The 24,483-nt window shown below is 43.5% G+C and overlaps 2 protein-coding genes and 1 long non-coding RNA gene across 3 annotated transcripts in view; 1 reads left to right on the forward strand and 2 right to left on the reverse strand.

Moving 5' to 3' along the window:
* RRN3 (RRN3 homolog, RNA polymerase I transcription factor) overlaps window positions 1-8,743 on the reverse strand; it is a 29,338-nt gene extending 20,595 nt beyond the window's left edge. The window contains exons 1-6 of the mRNA XM_008520503.2: window positions 8,505-8,743; window positions 7,860-8,199; window positions 6,440-6,545; window positions 5,621-5,677; window positions 496-585; window positions 260-389 (exon numbers count right to left, since the gene is read on the reverse strand). Coding sequence (XP_008518725.1) covers window positions 260-389; window positions 496-585; window positions 5,621-5,677; window positions 6,440-6,545; window positions 7,860-7,948 — 472 coding nt within the window. The 5' untranslated portion in view covers window positions 7,949-8,199; window positions 8,505-8,743. The remainder of the gene's footprint in view (window positions 1-259; window positions 390-495; window positions 586-5,620; window positions 5,678-6,439; window positions 6,546-7,859; window positions 8,200-8,504) is intronic.
* Window positions 8,156-8,987, forward strand: LOC139074755 (uncharacterized). The gene is made up of 2 exons (XR_011524494.1): window positions 8,156-8,289; window positions 8,822-8,987. It is a non-coding gene; the product is annotated as an uncharacterized lncRNA (long non-coding RNA).
* A 5,024-nt stretch (window positions 8,988-14,011) lies between these two features.
* On the reverse strand, window positions 14,012-20,614 carry LOC103551164 (uncharacterized). Its single transcript, XM_008520510.2, has 2 exons — window positions 18,892-20,614; window positions 14,012-14,600 (listed from the first exon to the last, which is right to left on the reverse strand). Exon 1 carries the CDS (start codon window positions 20,450-20,452, stop codon window positions 18,941-18,943), a length of 1,512 nt encoding a protein of 503 aa, XP_008518732.2. The 5' UTR covers window positions 20,453-20,614; the 3' UTR covers window positions 14,012-14,600; window positions 18,892-18,940.
* Window positions 20,615-24,483: the final 3,869 nt, after the last annotated feature.

Consider the following 24,483-nt stretch of genomic DNA (forward strand, 5'->3'; position numbering starts at 1 on the left):
ACAGCTAAAAATTCCTGAGTTTTAACATTTTGTCAGAAGCTCACTACAGAAAGTTACAACCCATAAAAATCATAGCAACAAACGAATCTGGATGCTTCTACAGAGGTCATCATAGAGAATGACGTGCCAGAAGTGCTGCTCATATGCATCCTGGAATCTTCAATGGAGGCACAATCTCCAACATGTACTGGGAAGGTAGTATTTTAATAGAGATATTTAAAAAATGAAAAATTGAAGCAAGCAAAGAGCAACCACTTACGAGGTACAAAATGAGAAGCAATCATGCTGAGACATGGTCTAAGGAAGACAGTCTGTGCTGACACAAGATTACCAAGAAAAGCCAAATACTCCTCTACCACCATGTGACTTCTGTTCAACCACTGCAATCTCTAGAGGTAGGAGGAAGAGACAGGCAAGAAACATTTTACTCATAGAATATACTACTTTCAAAGTACTGAATCACATACTAGCTGGTGAACTAAAAGGTGAACTTACCAATAGAATACTGATAAGCTGCTCAAACTCTTTGGTCAAGTACATGATGGAGGAACGGAATTCTAACAGCCAGTTAATGATCTGGTCATCCTTAAGTTAAACAAAAGAAAGGACTTTCAAAATCACAAATCCCCTAAAGTAACAGAGAAGACGAAATCTATCCTGCATCAAGCATCTATCAGTGACATTTAAATTAGGGGGGAAAAGTCACAAAGTCGAACTTAAGCCAAAAGTGGCATGAAAATTTCTTAGTTTGTATCCAAGTGGAAAGGGATTTTACAATAAATTTTCCTATTTAAAAAAAAAGTAATGTAGTAACTCTTACATACACGAAAATGAATTAAATGCAATACTTTATTCTGATCACTTTTGTTTGCCCTAAAAAAGTGAAAACACTTCAAATAATGACACCTGAGATTTTTTTAAACTTCGGAATTACAGCTGATTCAAATATTATAAAACCACAAGGACCAACAGCTAACCTCTATTTCCTCTATATCCATGCTGATATGCCAGCATGCTGAGAACATTCAGTCTAAGCTGATCGACTAGAGTCATCAACAAACGTAACTTTTTCTCAACCCAACCTGTGAGTGAGTTTAAACATAGGAGGATGTGTTATATAAAAATGATAGTTCCACTACTCCAAATATTTTTCAGGAAATAAAATTACTGTTCATAATAACTTTTAGTGACATGGGAAAAAGTGATAAATAAAAAAAGAAAAGTAGCCATGTATAAAATACAGTATCATTTATGTAAAATAAAGAGATTGCTTGTATTCACACATATATACAACATACACAAGAAGAAGCTAAAAGCTCTCAATTTTAAAAGAAAATGGTTAATGCTGATTAAGACTCAGTAAGAAAGAGACATAAACAAACAACAGCAGTACACTGTTGTACCCACAGCGACAGACTATAAACAGTGTTGTACCTACAGTGATGGACTATAGACAGACAGGGTTGTACCTACAGCGATGGACTACAGACAGACAGGGTTGTACCTACAGCGATGGACTACAGACAGACAGGGTTGTACCTACAGCGATGGACTACAGACAGACAGGGTTGTACCTACAGCAATGGACTACAGACAGACAGGGTTGTACCTACAGCGATGAACTACAGACAGACAGGGTTGTACTTACAGCAATGGACTACAGACAGACAGGGTTGTACCTACAGTGATGGACTATAGACAGACAGGGTTGTACCTACAGTGACGGACTACAGACAGACAGGGTTGTACCTACAGTGATGGACTACAGACAGACAGGGTTGTACTTACAGCAATGGACTACAGACAGACAGGGTTGTACCTACAGTGATGGACTATAGACAGACAGGGTTGTACCTACAGTGACGGACTACAGACAGACAGGGTTGTACCTACAGTGATGGACTATAGACAGACAGGGTTGTACCTACAGTGATGGACTACAGACAGACAGGGGTGTACCTACAGTTCCAGACTATTTACTGGGGGCATCATTTAGTGAGAACACACCAGGTGCCAGGCATGGTGTTTGACGCCATACATATATATCTTTTCCTAATCCTAACAACGCTGCAGAGGATTACTGTTATTCACATTTTACAGCTGAGGAACCCCAGGCTAAGAGACACTAATAAGTAACCTGCCCAACCACAAGGCCAATCAAGAACCAGGTCAAACGTGCCTGGTCAAAGCCCCTGCACCGGCCCCTCTCGCACAATGCCTGGCTCCACGTGGAGAAGGAGCTCCCCGCCTCTCCCCCAGCGTCACTCAACCATGCAGTGCTTTCTATGCGCTATCGTTGTGACAAACTTCAATAAGATTAACTATTTTCTGATGAAACCCAAGCAAGCTGGCAGTAAGATAAAGTAAACCACAATCATCTGCACTACGGTCATTTCATAATGTCCACAACATTAAGGATAACATTAATGGTGGTTCACCAAGGCCCGAGACACAGAAGACAGCAAAGTTAGGTGCAAATAAAAATGACTTAGCTCTAGCCTAGCCCTTTTCCACTAAAAGAGTACAAGATTAAAAAACATTTAAATGGTCCCATTTTTTATTTTTAAAGATCTGTGCCTGAGCTAACAACTGTTGCCAATCTTTTTTTTTTTTTCCTGCTTTATCTACCCAAATCCCCCCAGTACACAGTTGTATATCTTAGTTGCAGGTCGTTCTAGTTGTGGCATGTGGGACACCGCCTCAACATGGCCTGACGAGTAGTACCATGTCCGCGCCCAGGATCCGAACCGGCGAAACCCTGGGCCGCCGCAGCGGAGCACAGACTTAACCGCTCAGCCACAGGGCCGGCCCCAAAACGGCCCCATTTTTTAAAGTAAACCAGCCACAGACCTTGGTGCTTTAGTTCTGAACCATGATTAGAAGCAAATTACTTGCAACACCCCTCTGAACCAAAACAGACACAACTCATGTGACTCTTGGTACGTCAAGATATTGAGAATGAGCAGGACTGATGTAAAACACAGTGGAACACAAAGAAAATGGTCCTTTGTTCCTGTGGAAGGAGGCACAAGTCAAGGGAAGCTTTACAAGGAACTGATGCCTCTGCTGTCTTTAAACAGACTGAGTATTCTCTGGGAGCTGTATTCCTTAGAGGGAAAAGCATGTTTTCAGAAAACCAAAAGTAGCTCAGTACGGCTGGAATACAGTGAGCATGCCGACCGATAAATCTGGGGAGCAAAGAGGGGCCAGAGAAATCACTGAAGTCCTTGTAAGCTAGATGTGTAATCAGAAAGATTTGCTGGGGTAGGAGTTTTGTAGATCACAGTAATAATAACAGAACACTAATATAACACTTACTATGTGCCAGGCCCTGTTCTAAGACATTAATAACATATATTAACTCATTTAATCCTTAAAACCACTCCATGAGGTAGGTACTACCATGGGTTCCCATTTTATAGATGGGAACACTGAGGCACAGAAGTGCAGTAACTTGCCCTCAGTCACAAAGCTATTATTAAGGTCAAAAAGCTCGTAAGGAAGGGAGGCCATGTAGCCAGAGCCCGTGCTCAAGTAGGTATCAAATAAAGTGAACCAGATGACCCCTTGCAGCCAGAAAGAAAAGGTACAGGCAAAAGTATAAAGATAAAAGGAAGTGGAAAGTTCAGGGAAGAAAGTATCAGATGAGATTAACATAGAGAAAATGTTGCAGGCCATGCTAAGAAACTGGTCCTTTTACTCTTCAATAGGCATTTTTTGTAGGGCAATGACAAGCGTAGAATGTGCTTTAGAAATGCTTGAGGCTGCACTGTTGAGCGTAATTTTTTTTTGGCGGAGGGAGAGGTATGTAAGATAGAGGACAACTGGAACCTAGAGACCACTAAAGAGGTTACGGGAAGAATTCGCACAAGAGAGCACCAATAAAACAAAAAGACTTGAAAGATTTTTTTTCCCCAAAGGACCTGGTCAATCAATGGATATCAGGGGTGAGAAAGGACAGAAAGACACCAAGGTTCCTAGCTCAAGGACCAGGTGAGCAATAAATCAGCCAAGCATGTAAAGAAGGCTGTAGACATAGCAGGCTTGGGAGAGAGCGAGAATACTAAGGTTGGGGCACCAGTAACACTCCTGGGCTGGCAGTTAAGAAACAAGCCTGGAGGCCACAAGAGCAATCTGAGCTATAGATAGAAATTGGGGAGTTATCAGGATCCAGGGAGACTTCAAAGTTGTGAGGGCATGAGAAGATCACACAGGAAGAATCTGTAGAATTAGGAGGGTCACGTCTGGAAACCAGAGGAACACCAAACTTAAGAACTTGTCAAGAGAACGATTAGAGATAAGTGATAAGAAGACAGGAAGATCACAGACACTGAAAGAAACATTTTAAGAAGTGGGCGGCCAACAGTGTCACTACTACAAAGAATCAGCACGAGGCTTGAAAAAAAAGTTCGCTGACATTAGCATGTAAGAAATCACTGGTAATCTCTGTCACAGTAACCACAGCAGTGGACTTAAGATATGATGGAGGGGCCGGCCCAGTGGCGCAGCGCTTAAGTGTGCAGCATGTTCCGCTTCTCAGCAGCCCAGAGTTCCGTGGTTCTGATCCCGGGTGCAGACATGGCACTGCTTGGCAAGCCATGCTGTGGTAGGCGTCCCACAGATAAAGCAGAGGAAGATGGGCACGGATGTTAGCTCAGGGCCAGTCTTCCTCAGCAAAAAGAGAAGGACTGGTGACAGAAGTTAGTTCAGGGCCAATCTTCCTCAAAAAAAAAAAAAAAAAAAAGATATGATGGAAAATGGACCCAGAACATAAATGGAAAGTGAGAAAATGCGGACTGTCAGCAGGAACAACAGGTAACAATGATGAAGCCCTTATACTGAGCCAGGGGCCATTCTAAGCACTTCTCCTATATTAACTCATTGGATGCTCTTAAAACTTCTATGTCTAAAAAACTTTATTGCTTTTCTGTTTTTGCAAAGTGGAAAACAGAGGCAGAGAGGTTAAACAACTTGCCTGCAATCACACACTGAGTAACAGAAGAGTTGGGATTTTATCCCAGGCAATCACTACCACTGCCATGGTAACAGACTATTCCTTCCAAAACTGGGCAATAAAGGAAGAAAAGGGAAATGAGATATACTGGGTTGTTACTACACTACAGGTATATACCTTGAACTCTGAAACACCAGAAGAGCAGTAGCTTCAAAGACAAGGCATCTTTTGTTGCTTTTTTGTTTTGCATTAGCAACGGACAGACACAAGAGCTGCATGCACTACAGAGGAAAGAGGTACTAGAAAGGAAAGATTAAAGCAGGGTTGCTCAACCTCGGGACTACTGACACTTTGGACCTGAGAATTCCTTGTGGTGAAGAGCTGCCCCATATACGGCAGAATGTTTAGCAGCATGCCTGTCTTCCACTCACTAGATGCCAGTAGCACCCCTCCCTTCCCCAAGTTGTCACAACCAAAAATGTCTCCACTTCATCGCCAAATGTCCCCTGGGGGCAAAACTGCCCCTGGGTGAGAACCACTGGATGAAAGTAAGAAGGGATCGGGAGAGAGCAAGTTCTAGAGGGTGGAGCAGGACCAAAAGGGCAAAGTTTAACATCTGTACAAAGTGGCAACAACTTTGCTGATGATCAAACACAAATTAATTACCTTTATGTCTGGATCTGACAGTTGGTTCTTCAACAACTCAAAGTCATTTGTTTCACCCTTTACAAGAACGGAAAAAAAATGAAGTTTTGCTTGCTTTGGTTTCCTGTTAAAGTCAACAGCAGGACTTTCAACTATACCTTAGAATCTGATAAAACTACAAAAGGAACATTGTAACCTTCACACATCAATTGTGGACTATAATAAAATCATAAGTACAAAAACTTAAAACCTCTTATTAGTGGGGCTAGGGAGCTTGGAAAAAAGAAAATGACAACCAGGAGGCCATTTGTATTTACATATACTTGTGAACTAACATACTCCCAGATACTATCCGTTCATATATACGGATATAAATGCATATTACATATAAAAATAGACATTCACATTTTCCCTCCATTGCTGAGACTGAGTAAAATCACTTCTAAACTAACACAAAAACAAACCAAACAAAATCCTTATTCACAGAGCTGGTTTATTATCTCAAAGTTATGCTTAGGTAATTTCTTAAGAAATAAAATGCCCTGATTTAATGGCTTTTTATTCTAGCACTTGCTAAAGTTTTTAAAAGAGACTATGTAAATATAGCATTTGAAGAGGTGAAACCTGTTATTGCTTTAATTTTCAGCTGACAGCATCATGCTCTTATTAAACATTTGATTTCGAGATTGACATCTAAAATTCCTTTTATTATGCCTACTGGTCTTTATTATTAACGGCTTTAATTGTATTCTGACCAACAAAAACCAAACCTCACTATGTCAATTCTATCTCAATAAAGCTGGAGAAAACCCCACCAAACCTCATGTTATCGCCTCTTACCCTTTTGTACTTCAATAAGACTTCTGTCACAGTGCCACCAAATCGAACAGTTTTTCTCGGAGGAGAATTGAAGAAATCATTCTCTAATGCAAGCATATTTGAAAGCCTGTAGAACAAAGGTTATCAAGCTATTAAGTGCATGACGGAGAACAATAAAAATTATCATGGCCAACATTTATTGAACTCATCACTCAGTGGGACTACTGCTAAGGCCTCCCAACAAGCCTCCCCGCTCTCACTCTAATCCCTCAACAATTTATTCTTCATTCGGTGATCTATTGGTCTTTCAAAAACTTAAGACAGATCATGCTTCTCTACTCTCCTGCTTAAACTCTCCAAAGATTTCCCGCTTCACTTAGAATACAAATCCAAACTCCTCACTCTGGTCTTCGAGGTCCTACATTAATCTGGCACCTACCTACCTCTCTGACCTCACCTCCAACCCCTTGACACACGGCAGCCACAGTGTCCTTTCTGTTCTTCAAACTGGCCACGGGGGCTGGTTCCTGCTTTACTTGCTGTTCCCATTATCAGAAACACTCACTCCCCAGATCTATACATGGCTGGATTCTTGTCATTCAAGTTGAAGCTCAAACGTCAGAGGCCTTCCCTATCAGAAACCTAGAGCACCCCCCCCTCCCTCGCCGCTCACATCACCCTGTTTTATTTCTCCACAACAGTTATCACTATCTGAAATCATCCTGTTCCTTTACTTATTGGCCTATTTACTGTCTTTCCCTCCCTGGACTGTAAGCTCTGTTGAAAGCAGGGACGTTGTCTCTCTTGATAGACTACTGTCCCCAGCGTCTGACACACTAAGTATGTGCTGAGTAAACATTATGAACGATATTATGGTAAGCGTTTTACAAAATTCGCTTCTTTTAAACAGAACAGATTAGTGAAAAAAAACAGCATCTGCTAACGACTCTCAAAATCAAACCTCGAAGCGTTTTCTGGGGGTTAGAGGCTTAAAGAGTTGAACAAGATAAAGACTGTTGAACAAGTATGTGTTGCGAAACAAATTTCAAACAAAAAACCCTTAAGATTCAACTTGTCATTTGTGACAGTTGATAATTCAAATACAGGAGCCCAAGGAACTCTTTCCAAATAGAGACGAAGAAGCGAGAGGGAAGAGAAAAGGAGCAGAATGCGGTACCCAGGCGCGGGATGCTATGAGGAAGCCCGGCAGGGAGAAAAGGCGCCTCTGGAACAGAGAAGAGATCCGTTTTCCCCGTCCCTTTTCCCCTTTTATTACCCACTTAAGGGGCATGGGCTCATCTTGAGGACCTGAGACGACCCCCTACCCTCCGCTCCCACCCCACTCCGTGAGCGCTCTCCCGGCCCTTTCAGATGCGCTCCCTTACTCCCAGTCCCAGGGTTTGGTCCCAGACCCGCAGAACGAAGCGGCCCGGGCTCTTACCCAGTCCTCGAGGCGCCCAGCGTCTGGACCGCTGAGGCCGAAGCGGCCGCATCTCCGTGAAGTCGCGTGTGAAGCAACGGGGCCGCCATTGCGGCGGAGAAGCGCAACGACTGCGCCTCGCGCCGGAACTCGTGCTCCTTCTGACACCGCCTCTGAACCGGAAGCCGCGCGGGTGAGCGGAGGCCTCCAGCCAATCAGGAGCCCCACGTGGGGAGAGCATAGTGCCCTCGGCTGGCTAGAGCGCCGCCAAAGCTTTCTTCTCCCTGCCCTCCATCGGGCCCCTCCTGGCGCGTGGAGGACTTTCTCTGTCTCCCGAGGTGCGGCGTGCAGGGTGGCGTAACTACGGGGAGAAGAGACCTCCGTAGCGCAGGCTCTGTCCAGCCCTGAGGGTCCCAAAGAAATGGCGGGGACACCCGGGAGGTGCTAAGCGGTGCGTGGGTTTCTCGCGTATTAACTTTTTGGAATCAGACCATCCCTCAGTCAAACTAAAGAAACAGAAGCCCTGGGATGAATCCAAACCCTCAGAGAGAAGGGGCGGGCCGAGGATTCGAACGCCTAGCCTGGGCTCTGTACCCACTGCGCTATCCCCGCAGACACCCGAGCGAATCTTATCCTCACGGAGACAGACTTGACGAAGCGACTTACCCCAAAGTCTCAGAGCTGTGATGATGCTGAGATGAGAAATCAAAGAGCAGGAGACAGTTGCCAAGAGGCGTTAGCCCTTGAACTTAAATGTTTCAAGGAGGTACGGGAGTCTGCCAGACCCACAAAGCAGCGAAGGGTCTTCCAGGCATAGGAAAGAGCAGGTGCCAAGGCACGGGGGGTGGGAAGCAGACAGAGGGAAAGAGGAACGGTCCTTCCACTCGATTTCTAAGAGGGGAAAATGTTGCAACCTTTGGAAACGGTATAAAACCAGCTACAGCAACTTGTTGGCCCCACCACTTCTTTCCTCACTGCTTTAGGGTTCCTGCAGAATGTTGGGCAGAAATCATCAGAGTCCCAAGAGCAGAGGAAATTGCGCCCTAGCTCACCAAGATGCTTCAAGACTTCTGTTTAAGTGGGAATCTCTTCCCCTCCATCCCCAAAGCAACGCGAAAAAAATTAAATCACAATTCATCAGCAGTCTCATACACTGTCTGTGGAAGTTTAATTCTGTACTGTCAAGCGGTTTGACAATTACTTTTCTCTTTCATTTTAAAAAAGTCTGACGTACAAAAGAATATATGTTAATGTAAGCTATAAAACAAAGTGAACACTGTGAATGTACCACCCAATTTATGAAACAGAACATTAACCTGTGCTACTGAAGCTTCCTGTGTGCTCTTCCCAGATGCCACCCTCTCCCTGCGTCCTCCCAGAGGTCATCACTATCCTGATTTTTTTGTCATTTCAACTTATCTTTATGTAATATATATATATATATATTCCTAAGCAATATACTATACACTTTTGCTTGTCTTTCAAAATTATTTCCATGCTGCATTATATTGCTGCTTGTTTTCAATCAACCTTATGCTTCTAAAATCCATCCCTGTTGTAACTGTGTTTTATTTTCTCTGCCATATAGCATTCCATTGTATGAATATACCATGGATTTATATATCCATTTTCCCATCACCAATATTTAGATTATTTCCCCCACACACACACTATTATGTACAATACTGTGAATATTCTTGTATAGTCTCCTGAATAATGTGTGTGAGAATTTTTCTAGGTTAGAATTGTTGACTTGGAGGGTATACAAGGCACAGTCAAAGAACTTTCCAGAGTGGTTGTGGCAATATACACTCCCAGAAATATCTTCTCCTTAAGCTTGAGCACAGCTACTTCCTTATTTTCCCAAAGCACAGGTAAGACCTGCTTCCGTGTTAAAATTTTTTTCAATGGAAGCATGAGCATAATACAAGGAAAATCTTAAAACCAAACAGCATCATTCACTGTTGGAGTTCCTTGGTCCTGTTTCTTCACTGAGGATGCTCCACTCGGTCACCTGTTCCCTGGCCAGCTCGTTTTGCCATGATAAAAGCCTCCTTTATCCAGTCTTGCCTTCCCCAGAGTCCTCTCTCCTTTTGTCTCCAGCTCTAATCAAAGAAAATAAACACCCCTCCTCCAAAAGCAACAACCACAAAGCACACAAGCATTAACGTGCTGCCTGCAAAGACGTGGCCTTGCCCACAATGTAGTCATCCTTTTACATCACTGTTCGTTGCAGTTGCTCGTAATCGTTGTGAGCTTCTTCATTCCGGAATGAATTTTTGCTTTACTCTCATATACCCAGAAGGCCCATTAAACTGTTTTTCCAAAAGAGCAGTCTTCCCCTAGAGACGATTTTTACAGTCATCCCTGGAGTAGTTCTGTTGGTTAAATCCTCTTGGCTTGAAAGTAACAGCAATTATCTCAGGTTAACTGAAGCAGAAAAGGAGAATTTGTTCTAAGAATCCAAGGATATCTTAAGACACCAGAAAAGAATCTCTCATTGGCCAAGTTTGGGTCAGGTGCCCTCCTCTAACTCAATGTCAAGAAGTGAGGTCATTTTGTACCAAATGGCTTTCAATGAATCTTTGCTGTAGATAAGTGTCACTATTAATGCTTAACAAATGTTTTTCAAATGGCTGAATGATAGGGAAGATCCATATCAACGATTTCTTTCTTTCTTTCTTTCTTTCTTTTGGTGAGGAAGGTTGGCCCTGAGCTAACATCTTCAGCTCTTTTTGCTTAAGGAAGATTGTCCCTGAGCTAACATCTGTGCCCATCTTCCTCCATTTTGTATGTGGGACGCTACCACAGCATGGCTTGGTGAATGGTATGTAGGTCCGTGCCCGGGATCTGAAGCCTCAAACTCCAGGCTGTCAAAGCAGAATGCAAGAACTTAACCACTACGCCACTGGGATGGCCCAAGATCAACAATTTCTAGAGAGCAAAATCAATAGTAGATATCCCATTTGTTTCTTTCTCCTTTCCAGAAAGAATCAACAATTATTTTGAGTCAGTTATCTTTATGAAAACTCCCTTCATTAATGCAAGATCTCAACTGTAGATCTTTAATATGTATTTATATACAAAATGTATAATCTCTGGCCTCTACCCACTAGATGACAGTAGCATTCCTCTCCTCCCCATTGTGATGAGCAAAAATGTCTCCAGACATTGCCAAACATCCCCTGGGAACAATATTGCCAAAATTAAGAACCACTGGTATAAAGCATGGCCTTCGTAAACTTTTAGTCCAACTGGAGACACAAAACATATTTGAAACAATTAGAGAACAAAAAAGTAAAACACGACATATAAAATTATATTGTAAGCAGTCATAAAGTTTCCATTTTTACCTTTAATATTCTTGGGGGACCATAGGAAAAAAATCCCATTTTATTCTGTTGGAAAACAATGGTGGTAATACACTAGAGCCTCAAGCGTTTAAAGCCTATTTGCAATGTTTATCAGATTTTTATCCGAAGAACGCGACAGAGAAAAGTACCTTAATTTTTCCCCAAAACTCCTCAGAAGGCAACTGTATCTGACTGAAATTCTGAATCAATGACATATTTTCTATTGTTTTATTGGGCCAACTTCAGAAATCTGCTTTATCTATGTTTCTAATTGGTCTTCAGTTGGTAAGGGCCACCTAACCTCAGTTTTATCTTTGCCTACACGCTTCAATCTAATAGTAGTTAACAGCTATATTCATCTTTTCAATGAATATTTATTGAACACCTAGGCACCAGGCCATGTGCTAGGCATTGGGGATAAGTGGTCAGCAAACAACAATAATGGTCCTTGGCCTCATGGAGCTTGTCATCCAGTGAGAGAAACAGACACCGATTAAATATAAATTTACAAATGTATTAAGTCCTTTGAAGATCACATGGTGCTATGTGGTTCTGTAACGGGCAGAATTTACCTTTCAAGAAAGTTTCCCTGAGAAAGTGGTAACTGAGTTGAAATCTAAGAATCACTCGCTAAGGGGGAAGGATCAGGAGGTTGTGAGCCAGAGAGAGTGGTTTGAAAGCAGGGAGAAAAGTAGGTGTAAGACCCCATGGCAAGAGTAGAAAAGGGCGTATCTGCTGGCATTTCAGTTTTACAGTCAAGGGGTGGGTGACAGTCGTTTGGAGGAGGTTGGTGGTGGCTGAGATGAAGAGGATCCATTGAGAAAAGAGCCCAAATGGGAACCCTGAAATAAATGGATGATTGTCTGGTCATCCTTTTGTAATGCAAATATTCATTCCTTTTCCTTCTTTGTATTCAGATTACTCTATATTGGTCCTTTTGCAAAGCAAGACATGAAGGTACAGAAAATCTAAGCTGAGTGGATATTACGTTTCAGAACAAGTAATATATTATTTAACGTTAATTCGCCATGGTATAATCCCATAATGGTGCTGGGAATTTTCCTCCACACAAAATCATTTAACTATGGTATGGCAAATACATCCTGTAGGATATAAACGGCCCAGTAGAAAGAGCATTAGGCTCTAGAGCAGTATGCCTTCACCCAGCTCACAGTTCCACCAGCAGCTCACCCCTTTCAGCCCAACTCAGAAACAAGAACCAGAGAAGTATTCTCAGACTGATCAAACCAGGCTCCTGCTGAAATAATGAGTTAAGCGCTCACTTACTGCCCATTTCTGCTTTTCCAAAAGTCCTGTATCACTTTGTTAACCTAAGTAGGGGTCCTTGTGCCATTCTGTCCAGCACAGTCAAGCTACGGAGATCTTAAGATGGTTCTGGAAGCGTTCGCTATACCACGTGAAGTCTCTAATTACACGCTAATATAATTTATGATATTTTGCACTTGTCAAAATGCAATTTTCTTTCCCTTTTTGTGTAGAAGACTAAAAAGCAAATACTCTTCTATGTTTATTTAGTGTATATTAAATCATATGAAATGGGAGAGGGGCAAGTTATCAGGTTAACAAGATTAGTTCTAAAATGTTTCTGTATTTGGAATTGTTTCATTGGTTTTGCGGATAGAATCTTTTCACCCTGAGGAACCCGGAGTCACACAGATCAGGATTCAAATGCCACCTCTTCTTCCTCACCATCTGCCATTTTATGCTTTTTCAATTTTGTAATATGGAAATATATCACCTAGTCAACGATTCAAATTTTAAAAATCTGTTCATCCTATAAAAATATTTCTTTTAAAATTTGGAAAAAATAAAACAGAAAAGTTGTGTCTTTAAAATACATGAACATCTATATTCATTCAGACAATTAAAGCTGTTCCTATTTTTCTTTCAATGTGACCATCTTCTGCTACTAGGCATTGTTAGTAGCACCAATAATTAGTAAGTTCACTAATCACAGTTCTTTTTTTTTTTTTAAGGATTGGCACCTGGGCTAACAACTGTTGCCAATCTTTTTTTTTTTTCTGCTTTATCTCCCCAAACCGCCCCCGTACACAGTTGTATATCTTAGTTGCCAGTCCTTCTAGTTGTGGGATGTGGGACACCGCCTCAACGTGGCCTGACTATGGGTGTCACGTCCGCGCCCAGGATCTGAACCAGTGAAACCCTGGGCTGCCGAAGCGGAGCGTGCAAACTTAACCACTCAGCCATGGGGCCAGCCCCCAATTTTTTTTTTAATTGTGGTAAAAAACACATAAAATTTAGCATCTTAACCATTTTTAAGTGTACAATTCGGTAGTGTTAAGCACATTCACTTTGTTGTGCAAACAATCTCCAGAACTCTCATCTGAAATTCTATAACCATTAAACAACTCCCCATTCCCCACTCCCCCCACAGCCCCCGGCAATCGGCATCTACTTTCTCTCTACGAATCTGATTCTCTAGCAATCTCATATAAGTGGAATCACAGAATATTGGTCTTGTTATGACTGGCTTATTGCACTTAGCATAATGTCCTTCCAAATATTCTTTTTTCCAAACACCTACAATGCAAAAAGTCTTCCACCTTGAGTTAATGTTTAAAATTACAAATATAAAAATGCAGAAGCGTAGAACAGAAAAAGGGGAAGAAATATAAAAACAGTTAAAATTTTTGGAAGTTTCAATCCAAAGTATTATACCACCTAAAAAATGTACTTTTACCCATAATTAGAAATTTCAAAAGTAAACTATCCCTATATGTGTATTAGAGCATTTGTACATCAACAATCCACTGATACAAAGAAAGAACACAAGAGGAGCGCAGTCCCAAAAGAATTTTATTTGATTCTCATTAAAATACACAGTCAAATCAGATTTTAAATCCTTAGGAAAAAGGGAAATTCAGATGTTACTTAAATCAAGTGAAGATATAAAAAATATAAATTGTAGCATGTTATAATGCATTCATTGTGCTAACCTTTCTGATAGCTAATGAGGTCACAAAGTTACCTTAAATAAAAGTTGTTGCATTTTTCAATGCCCATTTCTCTGGGAACCATACATACTGACATCTTCACCCAGAGTACTGGAGACATTATTTTCCATTTGGAATGCTGGCACCCTTTCACAAGAGAAGTCTATTTAAAAAACCAATTTATTCTAAAACAAAGTTCGTCGGAATTGCACAGTTTATTATGGCTCACCATCCTGGCAATAACTAACTTCACTATCTGAAGCTGGAAAACTCTCTTCAACACTGCAACATGGATCCTTGGCAGAGGGAGTCCGGTAAGTCTGCTGGTCTGAGAAAGGTCAGGTCTCCAGATGGACGTCTCCAAAACAAGATTAAGGTAAGCATTTGTGCTCTTATAAAGTTGGCACTTAAAGCTGCAGACACTTTGGTGAGTTCTGGAAAGAAAAAAGCCATTTTTATTTGAGATGATATTAATAAACATACAGTACAACAAGAAAATTAAAGGGTTGTTGATATTCATTCTCTCTGAAAGTAAAGCTTTAAATAGAAGTATTTTTAATGAGAGGATACGCCCATGGACTGATCCAGAGTATTACAGCTCAAGTAATAATTAGCAGACTTAAGAAAATGGCTCGTTAATAACTTTAACTGGGAAAGAAAGCCTATAATATACATCTTATAACAAATTAGACATCAATTACACAACAATTCCAGCTCCTCCATTTCTGTGACATTGCGAAAATTACTTAACCTCTGATGTCAAATCTACCTTCCTTGAAGTGGAGATGATAATGGTTCTTACCTCTGACTGTCGTGATGAATGAGATAATGCCTGTAAATTACTTAGCACTGTGTGTAGTGTATTATTGACATCTGGTAAATGTTAGCTATTATTATTAATAAATGCCCCACATGTGTGTGTTAATTCAAAGATGATACAAAACCGGAATACAAAGATGAATGAAAGAAAGATACATAAGATCCTCATGGTCTAGTGGAGAAGAACCATTCCTATCTAAGAGGCAATGAGTCATCTAAGGATCAAAATAAGATTTTTTTTCTTTAAGTACCTCATGAACTGTAGAGCATTATTCATTATTCTAGATCAGGGTTTCTAAACCTCACACTAATGACGTTTGGGCTGGTTAATTCCGTGCTGTGAGGGGCTGGCCTGTGCATTGTAGCACCTCTGGCCTCGACCCACTAGACGCCAATAGCAACCCTCCCCACTCTGCACTTCTTTATTGGTGTGGGCTACCACTGTGCGCCTCAAAGACCAAGCCGGAGCATCAGTGTCCACCCCTGCTCCTCCCAGAGTTCCCAGTGCCTGCCCATCTGGCCAGCGCTTTGCTCAGGGCCTGAGCATCACCACATACACCTTGTAGACTCCGCTGTTGTCAATACCAGGTACCAAATGGTGGAATCAGAATCTGGGAGTCAGAAACTCAGCGTATCACCTCTCCTTAGGCCAGCAGACCAAGACGAGATGGCCAGGTTCTCTGAGAGGGGAGAATGGCCCCCTCAGATCTGGGTGTCCCTGAACAGCCAGGCCCCTCTGCCTTTCCTTTGGGCCAGCTGCTCTTGGTCAGGTGAATGACTCCAGCTGAGGCAACTGGAGTCAAAGCAGTCGTACAGCCTACCCCAAGCTCCCCAAGCCAATGGCGGGAGAGGAGTTTTCTCTCTTGTTAAATAAGCAGCCAAATAACATCCTTGATTTTGCCTTGTGGCCCACAGAGCCTAAAATATTTACTCCCTGGGCCTTTATAGAAAAGATTTGTCAACTCCTATTTTAGATAAGTACTTATCTTACCTTCAATATAGGTAAACGTGTCACAGCATTTGTTACGTACAAGTAAATAAACACTTGGAAGCGTTTTCCAAGATGAATACCCATGAAGCCTACACTTTGGTTAGAAACTGTTGCTAAGGTCTAAGAGGTCTGTTTTCAGCTTAGAACTAACTGGGAGAGACCTTAGCAATTATTCGCTAATTACTGGCCTATTGCCATTACTTTATAACGGAGCCCACAGGTAGAATTACAAACACAGCTTACGCTCCCTAAAAAGCCTCCAAAGGTTTCTCTCTCATTCTCATTCTCTCTCTCTCCAACCTCTGAGTCCCAAGCACCTTTGCCTGTAACACCAGATTCTCCTTTCCCAAATGTATGCTCAAGGAGCCATGGATTGTTAAACCTCTGTGCCTTTTAGTTGACGCTTTTCCCTTTGCACAGAATGTTCTTCCCATCTTCTTTACCCAATGAACACCCACTTTAGGATCCAACTCAAAAATCCCTCACCCGGTCCACACCTGTATTCTGAAAGCACTTTGACGAGACTTCTGCTATATCATGCTGTGCTAGTCATTCCCACGTCTGTCTCCCTTGACAAACGGTGAGCGCTTGGACAGAAGGGGCATCTTATTTAGCTCTGAATCCCCACTGCTGAACATAACGCCTGGCACTTGCTAGAAATTCAATAAACGTCTGCTCAATGAATTAATTACTTAAAGGGCACTGCGTGGCTCTCCCTGTCAAAAAATAATTCTTTGACTAAAAATTATTAGGTAGGCACCAGACTACCCCTCCTCCTTCCTTGTCTAAAATTTTCTCCTTTTTAAAGTTGTTCTTCTGAGTTAGAGAACAAAGTCTATAAGCTTTCTGATGGCAATGTCTGCATCCTTTTCATCTTTATATGTGTTTACCATTATTCCTGGCACTTCGTAAGTGCTCAAGTCTCCTTCAAGAATCACAGGGAGAATTCTTTCAATCACATAAATTACCTGAAATAGAATTAATGGGAAAAAAGTTAATGATCTCTTTCAGTAACACTAAATCCTCTCCTTCTGGAATTATGATGGTTTGTGTTTTGCTCTTTTTTTTTTTAATTTATTTTTTTTTAAGATTTTTTTTTTTTTTTTTACTTTTTCTCCCCAAAGCCCCCCAGTACATAGTTGTATATTCTTCGTTGTGGGTCCTTCTAGTTGTGGCATGTGGGACGCTGCCTCAGCGTGGTTTGATGAGCAGTGTCATGTCCGCGCCCAGGATTCGAACCAACGAAACGCTGGGCGGCCTGCAGCGGAGCGCGCGAACTTAACCACTCGGCCAGGGGGCCAGCCCCATGTTTTGCTCTTTTTTTTAAATAGAAATAAATAAAAATCACTGTAGCAGAACAGCCAAACTGCTTTGCCCCTACAGATGATCTATGGCATATATATGTGTGTATATACTGCGAGAGAGAGCGTCTACACATTTTCTTAAAGGAGAGTGGGAGAAAATTATAAGCAAATTAAGAGTTTGACTTCCACCTATTATTCAGTTGTATCTCACGCTAGAAAATGAAACTAACCAATGTAAAATAAGCATGAACACCTTCTTGGTTAGCACGTTGGTAATATTTAAACAACAAGGAGCATAACATAATCTCCAAAGTATTGCTTTGCCCCATACCCTTCCTCCTCTCCCCGAAAAGAGCAGGAATTTGTGGAACAGGATTAGAAAGACCAGGAAACTGACACTCAGCGGTGTGTACTCTTACGACAGCACCTAACCCATGGAGAAGAAGAGTCATCAATTTTGACCTTCATGTGACCTTCTGTACCTTTCCAATGGATGAGGGTTTGGAGACTTAAGCGGAATTCATCGTCAACAGCCTTAACCATAAAATTCACCAAACAGGTTAGCATAAACGGTCTTACAATTTAGTAGAAAGTTTGACGGCCATTTATTTAGTACAAATAATCAAATGTTTTCCAAACTTTAGAATCATTCTAAGTTTCACCATACAATTTTTTTCCTTTACGTTGACTCATGTATAAAGTGTTTGATTCCTTAAATAAAAGTATTTCAAAAAGCAACCATCGCTATTGTAAAAAGAAAAGTCAGTATGACTTGGCGTAAATAGAAGTTATCCACTGAAACATCTTCGTTAACACAAATGGTAACAAACCCTACCTGGGTGCACTGTTGCCCACCAAAGCGTTAGAGAGGTGTCAGAGGTCACCAACCCCAAGCAAGGGCATTCTCCTTGACGTAATCAAAAAGACTGAATAAGAATTGAAAGGGGAGTAACTTTCCCACTAGAGGGCTCATTGCTGTTTCATGCTGTGTCCCCGTGTACCTAAAATCATCCCGTTTCAGAAACAATGCAGAGGGGCCGGCCCACTGGCATAGTGGTTAAGCTTGCATGTTTCACTTCTGCGGCCTGGGCTTTGCCGGTTCGGATCCCGGGGGTGGACCTAGCACTGCTTCTCAAGCCATGCTGAGGCAGGCATCCCACATATAAAGTCGAGGAAGATGGGCACAGATGTTAGCTGAGGGCCAGTCTTCCTCAGCAAAAAGAGGAGGATTGGCAGTGGATGTTAGCTCAGGGCCAATCTTCCTCAAAAAAAAAAGAAAGAAAGAAAGAAAGAAACACTGCAGAGTCCCCCTGCCTCTCCCTCTTAGAGCTCCTGAAGGAAGGTAATTACCACTTCTCCCTAAACCTAAAGAAACCCATTTTACTGTCTGGTGGAGGAGGTCAAACCTTAACAGCACTCATGCACTCAGCGCACTACCTTTCAAAACCTACCGAAGTTCAACAGATCTAATCCCTGAAGGAAAAGGCCACTTCACCTCCACTAAATGTTTTCCAACAGAAGAGCTGGAGGAAGCCACGGATCGGGAGGAGAACACAGAATGGGAAACAATTAAGGAATACTGTAGGTGAAGCTTCCTCCAAAGGCACTTACTTGGCAGAGGCCTGAGCAGCCACTCGGATGGCTGGGGTCTGGTTCTGTGCTAGAGGGGGTGACTTTTCTTCTCCGAGGCTGGGGTGGGCGCACTCTCGGGGGGCACTGACTGCTGGGCCTGAGTGGCTGGAACTGGGGCCTCCGGGAGTGGGGATGTGGGGTCAGGGTGATCTTGACTTAGCTTCTGGCTGGCTGGTGGCAGACTCTCAAAAGCCTGAGCCCCGGGCTGCTTATGAAACTCCTGGGCAGATGAAGCCTGGCCTGGAGCAATCTCTTGAACCCAAGAGCCGCTCTGGGGGGCCTGCTGGGTGTGATCCAGGGCCTGCAAGTCATGAACAGCTGGGCCGACCTGCAAGTCCATAGGCTGGGTCTGAAAAGGCTGGGTGGGCAGAAGCTGAATCAAAGAGAGCAGGGTGGCCCCAGCGTGGGCTTGGGAAACCTGCACAGGTGGAGGCTGAGTTTGAGAGGCCTGAGAAAGATTCTGGAGCTGGCTCTGGGAAGCTAGAGGGACTGGGAGGTGGCTCTGTACAGCCACAGGCACTGGGGGGTCGCTCTGAGAGTCCACAGGCAGCGCGAGGTGGGTCTGTGCAGCCACAGGCACCAAGGGGTGGCTCTGAGAGTCCACAGGCAGCGCGAGGTGGGTCTGTGCAGCCACAGGCAGCAGGAAGTGGCTCCGAGAGGCCACAGGCACCATGGGCTGGCTCGTAGAGGCCAAGGGGACAGGAAGATGGCTTGCAGAGGCAAGAGTGACCAGAGGCTGGCTCGTAGAGGCCCCAGAAATGACAAGCTGGCTCTCGGAAGTAAGAACAGGCAGAGGCTGGCAAGTGGAGGCCAAGGAGACTACAGGCAGGCTCTTGGAGGGGAGGATGGCTGGAGGCACGGGCTGGTCCGGAGGAGACAGAGTGGACTCGGACTGCACCAGATGAGCCGATGGTCGTTTAATAAGCCGTGGCAGCCCAGCCTCGGGGCCCGGAGGACTAGCGTCAGGGCCTGCAGGGCGAGGTGCCTCGGAACTTTCGACGGTTTCAGGTTGGGGGCCCAGAGCCTCTCTGCAAACGTCTTGGGCGTCGCCGCTCTCTCGGACACCTTGCATCCCGTCTTTGTCCTGGGCCTCCTCCTCTAGCTGTTTCTCCACCTCGCCAGTGACGGTCATATCCAGAGAAGCCCTCCTCTGAAGGATCCTCCTGGTGCGCCGCCGCCGCATGCGCAGGAAGGTGGTGGAGACGCCGCAGACCGCCAAAGAGAGGCGGTGGCCGACGCCCTGTCTGAGGGCTTCCACCGTGGTGGCGGAGGGCACGGGGAAGGGGCTCTTCAGGGCCTCCTCGGGAGTCAGTTCGATGTTGCCCGTGTACCAGGAGACCCACCAGAGGAGGCTGAAGACGATGATGATGGCACCCAGGTAGAGCAGCAGGTCGTAGAAGAACAGGTCGGCGAAGATGCCGGTGAACAGCACCGTCAGGCCCACCGTGTCGAAGACGACGCCCAGCCAGAAGAAATGCCGGCAGCGGCCCAGGCCCGTCCGCTTCCTGGTCCCACCGACGGTGTTTCCTGAACTCTCCATGAGCCCCCACGATCGCCGCCTCCAGATCCGCAGAGGCGACCTGGCCGGCGGCGCCGCCGCAGGCCGGCTGTGGCCGCTGGGTCGCCATGGCAACGCGCGGGGAGCGCGCAGCGCAGGGGGCGGGGCGAGAAGGCGCGCAGCCGCGCCACCGCTCACCTGACCCGGGGCAGAAGGGGCCCCGCCCCGGAGAGGTGCGCATGCGTGGTACGCCCTGTCGCGTGCGCGACCGCTTCTCCGTATGCGCAGGGTCCGCGCGTCGTGCCACTCGTGTGTTTGCCCCGTGCGCGCAGCGTGGGACGTGAGGCGGTGCTTTGGAGAGTTTACTTCTAAAGTGTGTGGTCTGTGTCATCGTCACCTGAGAGAGAAATAGCTGCATTCCTCTCTATCCGCATCCCCTTTCCTGAGCAGGGGGAACGCAAAGGGCAAGGACCCCTTTCTAGTAACTTCCTCGCATCAGGTGGGAGTACAGCTTGGCCTCAGGCGCTGCCACTTGCTGTGGAGTTAATGGTTTCCCTTTGTTTTGGTGCACAAGTGTATAGATGAGCGTCTCTTGTTGCACAAATGTTAATTTCGATCATATTGCTTTGCCCCGTAGTGACTCGCCTGTTCCCGGAACACCCAGAGGTGAATTCTCTGAGGGTTTTCCTGCCCTGTCCAGTTTCTTCCCTTTTCCTGTTTTTGTTGCCTTGTTTGCCCAGACCCTTGGGAATACTTCAATGATTACTTTTCCCACTATCCCCAACCAAGTAAGATAGGAAAACTGTGTCAAAAATAGAAACACTGACTGGAGCCCAAAAACGACCCAAACTTAAACATGAGCTCATTTCAAGTTTGAGCATAGGGCATGAGAAAGTTAGAACGAGGTTAAGACCTGCCGTCATTCAGGTTATAGTAATGAAACGTCATGGCCAATGGGTCCCTGGATTGCTAAAGGTGGGATTCTTAAAAATAACCTTTTTATTTCAGAATAGAATTAGGTTTACAGAAAAGTGAAAATAGTATAGAGAGTTCCTCTGAATCCCAAACACCCAGTATCCTTTCTGTTTTTTAAAATGCGTGACAAAGCTCCTCACTTCTTTTTATAGGTGTTTCTATGAGTTTAGGAAGCAGTGTTGCAGGAATTTCTTGAACCAAGCAGTAAGACTCCTGAACCTGGGTTCCCCTGATCTAGGCTCTTGGGACCTGAGGCCACAAGAGAAAACATAGTCCATCTTCCTGCAATGTCAATTTTCCTTGATAGTAAGTACCTTAAAACATTAATATCACAAAAGCAGGCATGTGTTATGGAATAGAATCTAAAATGAGAAGGCGTAAGTTTTTGGGCTAAATACCCAAGAGACAGGTTTATTCTTCCTGGGCTATTTGGGAATATCAGTTAAGGTGTCACAGTGTACAGAAAGTCCCAGTGTATATAAATAGGAGACACCTTCCAGGAACCTCCGTTTCTTAGTGGTAAGTGTCGACGAAAATAATCCATAACCAATCTATAAATCAAAATTGGGGTGAGTTTATTATGAACCAGGTCTGAGGACTAGCCTAGCACCAAAGAAGTGGGGTGTGCAGAGTGATTATATACTGTCTTGGAACAAAGAGCATACATCATGTATGATAGAATGTCCCGTTTACAACAGTCACAAGATTGCCTGGCTGGCACAGCACACCTATTCACACAGCAGGTAACAGGTCTGCTGTCTCGATGGACACAGCAGGATGGGCGCAGCAATCAATTCCTAGCCTAGGGAGAAATGCTTATCCTTAAGGAAATCCCAACGTGGGGGAAGTTGCATCTTTATGTTCAGGCCATTTGCTTTTGTCTTTGGGACACAGCAAATGTTTAAAGCAGATATACAATACATTCTCAATGGCCGTGTTAGGCCCTTTTGGAAAAACAAGGTCAGGCCGAATTAGTTTTACACCAAATTGCTTCCTCATATACTCCAATATATCCTATGACTTGCCATTTGTTTATCATTTTTTCCCCTTTTGATCTATAATCTTTCGATAGAAAGCATTGATGATCAAATATTGTCCCTTAGCACCAGGATGCTTGCTGCTTGCCCTGGGTCCATCATGTCCCTTGGTGCTAGATTCATCTCACTCATCTGCCCAGTTGTCCACACTGGGGGGAAATAGTCAGATATAGTGGACAAGCATAGAGGTATATGTATTAACAGAGGAAGCATTTCGTAGGTTATATAATTTTCAATTAATTTTAGATTGTTGCACAAACATGGTACGTGTGCTTTTCTGTGAATCCTCATGTTCACATTGTTCACAATTATAGAACAAGTACAGTAACGATAATTCCATATATTTGAAAACATTCGTTTAAAATGAGTTCTTAGGCATAGTCCTTATCAGAAAAGGAAATTTGTCCAGGGTTATAAGATCGATCGACCATCTCAAGTTGCTGAGCAACCACTACTCTAGCTTGTATGCCAGTCTTACAACACTGAGTAAAGAAAACAGCAGTTAGTTTGAATGTTATGACTAGTACAAGAATGCCAAGAAGTAATAGAAATAGGAATTGCAATCTGGATGGAAAAAGGGAACTGATATGGGAAGGGAGCCAACCAAACAAATCAAGACTGGGTGTAGGATGGCTTAAGGCATTCAGTTGTTTCTTCATGTGCTTTAGCAGAGATGGCAGATTGGAAGATTCATCATGTATAAAAGCATGGCATTCAGTTTGAGTGATTGTGTATGTACCGCCTTGGGCAGCAGTTAAAATATCTAAAGCCATTCTCTTGTGAAGGACAGCCTTTTTCATAAAAGACATTTTAGTATTTAATAAGAGTATTTCTGCTTGACTTTCGTTAAGGGCTTGTTGAGTAAATTTAGTCAGGGCTTCCATATGTGATAATGACATCTTTTAGCCCCAGAGAAGGAACAGTTATAGCCGCTTGGTGGGCATACCAGTGGAACACTGAATGAGCCCACCTGGCCTTAAAGAGAGGGAGATTGGCAACAGATGTTAGCTCAGTGTGAATCCTTTCTTGCTTCTAAGGGAAACTTGGGGTGCAGTGTTTTAGCATCCAGATAGTAGCCAAGGCCAGAGATTTGTTCCACATAACCATTGAGTTCCATTTGGAGTTACTCGATAAATGTCTGGCCTTTGAGACCAGTCTGTTCCAAATCAATCACTTTCTTTAAGTATGATAGTATTTTGAACCTTAAATGGAACAATTATAAAATAGTTATACAGTTTGAGCATAACAAAGGTTTAAATGAGGGGATAAATGGTTGGGAATACAGGCCTGGTCTGGAGTTTTGGGATACTTATCTACAACAGATGTCATCTTCTTGTCATCTTGGTATGGTCCTTTCCAACAGGGCTGCAAAGAGTCTTTTATTTGATGCTTCTTCTGATAAATAATTCTCCAGATTATAGTCCATGATCCTTAAAGGTCAGGGAGCTCTCTGTGAAAAGAAACAGCTACCAACCGTTCATTGCTTTTAAGCATCTCAATGAGACCCTGACAGCAGTGTTATATATCTCTCTTAAGCAAAGTTTGTTCACATATTTCGTCATCTAATTGCATAGGCTGTCCTATTATTATTTCAAATGGAGGCAGCAGCTGTTTACCAAAAGGGTGGAGATACAAGATTAAGGAGCACTAGCAGAAGAGCTTTTGGCCATGAGAGAGTAAATGCTTCTGAAAGCTTTGCCAGTTGGGTTTTGATTGTGCCATTAGTTCTTTCCACCAATCCTGAGGATTAAGGATGGTAAGTGCAGTGGAAATGCTGCCTATTGGCCAGATGTTACAAATAGATTTAATTATTTGTCCAGTGAAATGAGTTCCCCAGTCACTGTGTAACTTTGTAGGAATTCCTCAAACAGGAGTTATTCCCTCCAATAATAATTTACCTAAAGCCATCACTCTTCTGCAAGGAAAGGCCCTAACACAGTGTGAGAATATACAGATCATTATGAGAAATATTTGTATCCTTGAGATGGTGGCATTTGGACAAAGTCCAATTGCCATACCTCAAAGGGTCCCTTAGGAAGGAAAAAGTGGCCTTGTGGTTCA

This window comes from Equus przewalskii, chromosome 12, assembly GCF_037783145.1.
Source record: "Equus przewalskii isolate Varuska chromosome 12, EquPr2, whole genome shotgun sequence".
Lineage (NCBI taxonomy): Eukaryota > Metazoa > Chordata > Mammalia > Perissodactyla > Equidae > Equus > Equus przewalskii.